Source organism: Anoplopoma fimbria, chromosome 6 (assembly GCF_027596085.1).
Source record: "Anoplopoma fimbria isolate UVic2021 breed Golden Eagle Sablefish chromosome 6, Afim_UVic_2022, whole genome shotgun sequence".
NCBI lineage: Eukaryota > Metazoa > Chordata > Actinopteri > Perciformes > Anoplopomatidae > Anoplopoma > Anoplopoma fimbria.
The window spans coordinates 16,431,630-16,440,276 of NC_072454.1; the positions used below are offsets into that span (position 1 = coordinate 16,431,630).

The 8,647-nt window shown below is 39.1% G+C and overlaps 1 protein-coding gene across 1 annotated transcript in view; it reads left to right on the forward strand.

Annotated features, from left to right (window-relative positions):
- Positions 1 to 6,856, forward strand: part of LOC129091898 (neurexin-1a-like) — a 237,884-nt gene extending 231,028 nt beyond the window's left edge. Inside the window, 1 exon segment of the mRNA XM_054599581.1 lies at positions 6,470 to 6,856. Within this exon segment, the coding sequence (XP_054455556.1) occupies positions 6,470 to 6,774 (305 nt within the window). The 3' untranslated portion in view covers positions 6,775 to 6,856.
- The last annotated feature ends 1,791 nt before the right edge of the window (positions 6,857 to 8,647 follow it).

The window sequence follows — 8,647 nt, forward strand, 5'->3', positions numbered from 1 at the left end:
TGCTTTGTAACAATGCATTTTAATGCTGCATTTTTTAATTGATTTCTCTGTCTAGCTGCATTATGAAAACCTCCAATCTGAGTACTTACTGTCTTTTTCCCATCCAGCAAAATGTAATACGTATCATATAATGTTGGTTCTGATGTTGCTTTGAGGATGTGAAATAGTCTCTTGTATAAAGAGTGCCATAACTATTAATCAACACAGTTCACAGTACAGTTGGTGTAAAATGTTTAAATGATATACAGTGTAAGTCTTTAGTTTAGATTTTATTATTTTCTGCAGAAGACTATTCAGTTTTTATGCAATGAAAAGCTCCTGTGTAGCTATAGGCCCACTGTATATATCAGAAATATGGATCGTAAGAACATGTAACCTGACTCTGTAGGTATCTACTTCAGAGACAAGCTCCAGACTTGTTACGTTCAAGTTGAGTAAGCCTCTTTCATCTCACCTCTTTAAGTGGAGCCCCTATGGGCAGAAGCTTAAACTGTACCATACCTTTCCCTGGACTAATTCAGACACCTTTTAATAATTCTCACTTGCTCACTCAGCTCTCTGTTCATCATCCGCCATCAGCATGAGCAGAGCCACTTCAGGCTCACACATGCATGCTGTCATCAGGCATGCTGCCAGCGTGTCACAAGTACAGGATGGCTCGCATCACTTATCGAGGACATTCAGATAATTAAAGAGGGAAGAGGGATTTAATAAGTGTTTTGGCTCTGCTGCAGTTGATATAGTGACCTGTCTACAGACTGATCCCCAACTATATGACGGCTCTGACAGCTTGTGATTATAACTGGATATGTGAAGTAAGAAGATAGTATAATCTTGCTGAATAACAGCAGCGTGTCACTGAGCATGCCAACTAAGCCTGGGGTCGCTTTGAAGTCATCCCACAGCCACACCTTCTTAAGCTCAACAAGATGCACCGCTCATGCTTATCAGGTATTGCAGGTTGCAGAGGGCCGAGTTCACACAAAATCTCATTTCATTACCTTCTTACTAAAAATAACTTCTTTCTTTTAATCATTTTTGGCTGATACTAAACTTAACATTTGCCATAGGGCATACATTCATGATAAAGTATCGTCAATATGTACTCTACAAAACTCTTTTGACACATTACAACCACCAGTAAGTGAAAGTCTGTCCATTCAATATATCCTAAGTAGTCCTGGTTGCTCCATTACCGCTCATGAAGCCTCACGCACACCTGAAGTAACCCCCCCTCTCCCCCATTTTCTTTCATCTGTGGCCCCAGTCAACTGCTCACCATGTTACAAATTACCAAACAAATGAACCCTCTCGCTGGGTACAAATGAGGAAAAATTGTCTTTGAAGAGGACCATTTATTCAAATCCCGCCTGACAGTCTGGAATCTCTGATCCCATTCCTCTCCTTGAGAGCACATGGCAAAAAGAAGTCAGGCAAAAAGAAGGGGAAATCACATCAGGCATTTCACAGGCATTTTAATGACAAGTTCTATTGCACCTATGCTGATATCTCCAAGAGGAGCACTTGTGTTTCGATACTGAAAAAAATGGGTAGAATAAAGAGAAAATATGCTATCAACCCTGCAGTAACAAGAACATTGAAGCCATACCAATCTGTGTTCATGTCATTGCACTCTTCAGGGCCTCTTTGTATGGTGATAACAAAGCCTGACCAGGCTATTCCAGCTATTTTTTTCACAACATTTATGGATGAAGGTCATACATAGGATCGTCTGTGCTTCTTTATTTACTGTTGCCAAATCTCAGCAAAGACTGTTGAACGCAAATGATTTGTGACTAAATGACCGAAACATTAACTGTTGCCCTTGTGAAAAAAAACAGCAAGGACTTTATGATGGTCTCGATGTTATTTGGAATTTCAGTCTCGCTCTGGGACAGAGAGGAGAAAGTTATTCTGGCAGCTTTTATACAACTTCAATCCTTCAAAAGTTAACCCCCCCTGGGCTTACCTATATCGCTTCACAACTGCACCCCCGCTATGCTGCCATGAAGCTAGGCGCCACTTTAAGGTCATTTTCCCCATGTCTAATTTTACCCTTGGGTACGCTCGAGTAGAGCGTATAAGAGCAGCCATCATTTTAAGCACTTGTTTCAGGCGCTATTTCTTTCTCAGTTTATATGCCATCATTCTGAGGTGATTGAGTGCTAATGAATAGACAGGCAGATGCATTTTGACTGGCTTTCTCGAAGGCCTTGTGTCTGACACAGTACTTTGCCTGAACCCATCTTGAGAGAAAGCGGAGCAGGGTGCACAGCCAGACTCATGGGTAATAAATGAGCCGCATCGTCATGTATCAGTTATTCTAAAGGAATAAGAAAGATCCTTGTGTGCCATTAGGTGGCTGGTTGATAGACACTGCTGTGACTAAATGCAAGCTAATGAGCTGTAATGAATACTAATCTTTTTGAACAAAACATGGCTGTTTCAGCGCTGTGCTAAATGCAGTGTTAATGCTTGAAGTAGTAGTCACTACTTAGCTTTCTTTGTTAAGATATTAGTTGGAGTTTGCAGTAAAAGATTACAATTTTGACTAAAATCTTTCTACCTAAATGTAAAATTGAATAAATTGAATAAATGGATAGGCTACTTAATTAACTTTTTTTCTTTTTTTACTTTTTTTTTTTACTTTTCCACAAATGAAACAAAAAAATCTGGTCAGTGGATTCAGGGTGCACCGATAATAAAGTCTCCATGCGAACACAGCCTGTGGGGAGCCAATCAACAGATCCAGGCAAGAGGGAATAACAAAGCCCAGAGATGGAGGTGTTAGTTCACAGAATGAATAACAGTTCACCATGGTACTGTTACCACATGACTCACTCCTGTTATGGCAGTCTGAGACCGCCTGCTTCCTGAACTCTTCTAGCTCTGTCACCTTGCTGTAAGAGCCAGCCGTGGTCTCATATACAACCTGCAAGTGCAGCATGGAGAGCTCTCCCCTCCATCAACCTACTATGTTATCTACACTTTCAACTTTTTGACCCCGAACAAAGGGTAGATAGCAAATATGAAAGTTACTCACCAATAATGCCAGCACAATGACTTGCTGGGGAAGAGCCGTGTCAACCAGTGGCTTTTGCCCACAAGGGGAGAGCATTCTTCACACCTGTCTGCAAGGATAAGTGGGCTTGTCAGAAGCAGAGCTAATCTGTTGCAACGCTCAGTCACACTCAATCCACCAGTGGTACTCTCTGCTTGCCCTTGAATGTCTGCTGGCATTGGAAGCATACTTGGGCTGCTGATCAGTCTAACCATGGTGGAAAACATGTCAATGAACGGCAGCAACATATTTTCTCCTGGCAGACAGCTTAGAGAACTTTTGCCCTTTACAGTTAACACATTTTCATGGCCTTTAGGCATGGCATGAACAAGATCTAAGCTAAAATAGATCACACGTGCCATTTGTGTGGGTCATTAGCAAATATTACACCATTCACAAACAATGTTTATTGTCGCTCAAGAAGAGAAATGAATGGAATCAAAAAAATAGTTTATCCCTAAGGCCATCACCACTTAGTGAGACTCAAGAGAGATAAACAGTGAAGAGAGCTATCAGAGACATATGGGGCTCTGTATTATAACTTGGACAGCTTTCAGAATATGAAGTGGGCATACTGATGTGCAATCACTCCAGTATTCACTGGTTGAAACAGTGCACAAGAGTACGGCATGATGCCAACAGTGTCATCAAACATTTAAAGTTCTTCATTGTGTAAACACTGGATAATAACAATAGTAACAATAATTACTGTGAAATAGATATGAAATAGTCCAAAGAGGTAGGACGTGTAATGTTTGCAAATTCTTTCATGGTTAGTTTTAGCTAGAAATCATGCTTACTTATAGAAACATTTAAATTGACCGTTTTTAAATGCATGCTGTGCAGTTTGAGATTATCAGATGTATTATCGGTATCCTACAGTACAAGCATTACAGACAGGTGTTGATTTAAATTAATTTCAAAGAGTTCTTTATATCTTTGCAGAGTTTTAAGCAGTGCCAACATTCCATACCGCATTTCCAAGCAGCAATAATGTAGCATTGATAAAAAAGTTTTTAACTAGTATTTCTGTTCACTACGATAGATTTACTCAATTTAAAAGTTTCAAGAGTCTGCTAACATAATCATATTGGAAAGAAAGTAATTGAAGCATATGGATCCCAAGAAAAAACTAATGAGCATGGTTTGCAGAATGGTATATGTGATCCTTATTAAATAGGAAAAATCATGCAAGAGCAATGGAACAATCCTTTCAATTATAATTGCCAAAACTAGTTGTATTTACTGTAATTTGAAGGACAGGTAAAGCCTCAACGAAAAAAATCCCCAAAGATCTGTCTCACCTATGTATTGTGCCCCTTCGACAGTTGCCACAAAATTAGTGTGTAGGATGGGTTGTGCTGTATTATCCTATAAATTCTGCCTGTCCTTCACGGATCAGGGAGAAACAACCTTTTTTTTATACAATGAGAACAGCTCTTTTGCTCAGGCTCAGAGAGGTGTGTTTTCCATGATTTTCCCTTTTGATGTAAGAGATGGATAAAGAGTTACTCTCTGGTATGGATACTGAGTTTCTGCTTAGGAAGAAAGTTATTTGTGTGGAAATATCACTCTGACTGGCCAAGATCAAAGGATTGAAATAATGAAGAAACATTGTTGTGGTTCTTGTTTTAAAGGGAAATTTCTTCTTTAAGCTGGTTTGATATCAAAGCTGAAGAATGCAATTATTTTCGCAAACAAATACATTCCTGAAAAGAAGTAGTGAGGATAGTGGGACAGCAAAATGGGACATGAGGGACGGCACGTGTCAAAGGAAAAAAACAAATACTCATTACAGGGAAATGTTAACACCTGTCATTATAAATTTAAAATCCAATTACTTAGATGACTTCTGGCTCACATGTATATTCATGAATACTACTAATGTATATGCCATTAGGTTTTGATCATGAGATGATATACCCATCATTTAACCCAAAGTTTCAATGTGTAATGAGGTCAATGATGGTCTAACTTTTCAACTGATGGTTCACAAAAGCTTTAGTGTCTTAGAAAATGCACATTACTGTTGAAACCGTAAGACCTTAACTAAAATATAAGCAGCCATCTTTAATATCCGGACAGCATTTAGCACTGTAGCCTCATAATATCACAATAATATTCATGAAACACACACAAAACTTAAAGCTGAGTAACATTGAGCCCTTATCATGCAGGTGACAAACAAACAAGTACGAAATTAACCTTCATGTGGACGATACACTTTCACAGTGCGTCTTCCACTTCTACCAGCAAATCACCTTCAATATAAATCTTAAGCGTACCATTCTAAAGGTAATTTACAGGGAACAACACAGTGCAGGATTCCCGTTTCTACAGTACAGGCTTTTCAGGGCATCACTCCATAAGTATTCCTGCACTCTGGCCAAGGACAAGGAGCCACAGCAAAGTGGAATACTGCAAAGCTCGCTGAATACCTTTAACATAACTGTCCAGTCAACGCAGAGGAAATCATTCAGACCTACAGGGCAACACATCTATTTATGTGTCAGTTTGTCCAGTGTAAATGCAAATCGAAGCGTAACATCTTCACGTCAACACAACTATGATCTGAACCTAGCTTTAAATCCTTCAAATAAGTTTTTGCCCCAATCCAGCGGAACCAGAGCGCTTTCATTTCCAAATGTTAGTGTCGACTGTTTGGATTTCACAGAACGCAACAAAGAGGGCTTAGGCAGAAATGATGACTGCTACAAAAACACACACAGAGACGTGCCAGGAGGACTGAATAATATCAGGGGGCTGACGCGTTTTCAGAATATGCTCCATTGAATGGCACCATTTCAGAACAAAAGTTGGAACAGCCTTTGGCAAAATCTGCTGAGTCAATTGAAGAATTGTTTCTCTCTAAAAGATTTATTTTTACAAACTATGTGATACAGTCATGCTGCTTGGATATATATAGATAATGTTGGAAATGTGCTCTGTTCATTCATGAACATGCTGGAAGTGAATATCATCAGAACAATATACAGGAATTAAAATGCTGTTAGGCAAACAGATAAAATGGCAAATACTTAAGGCAAAGTCTACAGAAATGTCCAGCTCCTACATTTTAATTTCTCCAGGGTGCTGCAGGAATGACTTGTGCTTACCATTTTATAATGATAGACGTTGTTGTTTGTTGTTGCTTCAGAGTGTAACTGCATGCTCTACTATTAGGCTGGAAAGCCAATCCCATCAGCCAACATCTACTATTAGCTTCAGCAACTTTGAGGCATGATGTCTATTCTATCAGTCAACATTAAACTGTGATATTGATCCACACATGCAGAGAAGAAATGCATTTGTTCACAACCACCAATACAGTTATACTAATAGTGATCAAATGTAAAAGATAGTGAGCTGAGAACACTTGTAGAAATCATATCTCTGTCTCCCTTGCAGCCAATCCCACCGGTGTTGGACCGAAGGGTTACCCAGACACATCGGAGGTCTTCCGGGAGTCCAGCAGCACGACAGGGATGGTGGTTGGCATCGTGGCAGCAGCAGCGCTGTGTATTCTCATCCTGCTTTACGCTATGTACAAATACCGGAACAGAGACGAAGGTTCGTACCACGTGGACGAGAGTCGCAACTACATCAGCAACTCTGCGCAGTCCAATGGCACCATCGTCAAAGAGAAACCGGTGAACACCGCAAAAACCTCAAGCAAGAGTAAGAAGAACAAGGACAAGGAGTACTACGTGTGATTGTCAAAGCTTTGGTCTTTGCCAGACCAACTTAAACATTTGTGGAAGAGACAAATCAGGACATCAACATGTGTATAGTATAATAACAAAGATGAACATTATTTAGTCATTTTTCCTACAAGATAATGCTCTGAAAAGTAAATATGAAAAGCGAAAAAATAACTTTCTTTAGACTCAAGCACTTGAGACAGTTGAAAAGATTCAGTCCAGAAGGAGACCGACAGAAAATGGCTCTGGCGACCAGTCGAAAATGAACTGAATACATATCTAACATGACAACCAAACAACATTAACCCATCTGTGACTTGTTTCCTTGGCCAGGATTATGTGATCAAACTCCCTTGTTTCTGGTAAACAGAGGAGCTGATGCACTTTGCAAAGGGGAAATCAGCATTACAAACTTACTGTTTTCATATACATTGCCTGTGTTTGTGTTGTTGAGACGTTTTATAGAGAAAATGACACAATGCATAAATACATAACATACATACATACATAAATACGCCAAACATTTACTGCGGATGAAAAAAATAATAATAATTCAGGTGAAGTCAGAGAAAAAAAAAATACCTGATGGATGTCGGAGGAATCAGCCAAAGTACTCACTGAAGAGGCGATGATGGCCGGCAAAGACTAATACCTGGCTGACTGAGCTGCCGCAGTACAAATATGAGAATGGATGGCAGTTTCCCTAAAAAGACTATGTTTTAAAAGAATATGTCAGTTGTGCCAGTAAGAAATCTGGAGGCCTTCGTTTTCACATTGTGTGAACTCAAAGGAGGGAGTTTCCTCAGAATCATGGGGATGTCTCTAAAGCGATCATTTGGGAGCCATGCACGCAAAATTATCTTATTACAGTACATATGTTTATATACAGTACAACCACATCTATATGTGCTTTCTGGACTGTGACAAAGTGGTGTTTTATAGCCTGTTGTATAGATGATGCAAACTATAACTGCTCCTCAACCATTTTGGAATAAAAAAAAAAGGACAAAAAGAAGACATAAGTGTTATTAAGTGTTGCTAGACATAGAAGATTTTATGAAGACATCCGCATTTTTTTCAGTTGGATAATAATTTGATTCTCCCCTGTTTTTACATGTGTTCCTATATAGTTTTTATACAAATGCCGACCCGAGATAGATGATTCCGGACCAGTAGTAGCCTAACCGTTCCCAAAAACTGCAAAAGGCATTGATAGGCTGAGAGGCAAAGCATTACAACTTGTGTGGCGCTCTTATAAGGATATCGGTAGAATCACTGCCTTCCTCCTCAATCCTGACTGACATGAGTGAGAATGAACACCAAGAATATGAGTGTTGATGATGATGATGGATGATGATGGATGATGACATGAATTAAATAAATAAACTTGCTGTGTGTGTTTCCAAGTGGTATAAGATTGACTAATGTATGCTTGGGCTGATGCAAAACCAGAGGAGAATAGCTCAAAATAAGTCTCCATTTCAACTGTTCTGTGTTTGTTCTGTCATTGTCAGTCAATTCTGCTTTCCGGAGACCTGTACTTGGAATGAGTATGAGGAAAATGACCATGAACTATAAATAATGATTATAAATTCTCTTTGTTTGCTCTTCTTTTTTTTGCTCTTAGGTGTTTTGTGTTCAATTGTAACTCTGCTTGTACTCCACGAAAAAAATTATTATAAAAACTAGTTTTGAAAAATCTAATGAATAAAATACTACCTAAGTGAACTTACACCAGTCTATTGACAAAATGTATCAGAGAAACATGCAGGTGTTCTTAACATCATTAAAATAGTATTTCAACGCTTTAGCATTGCACGACAATAACATTGTCTGACATTCTGCTTTGTTGTCAAAACCTTGGGACTACATTACCCACAACCAG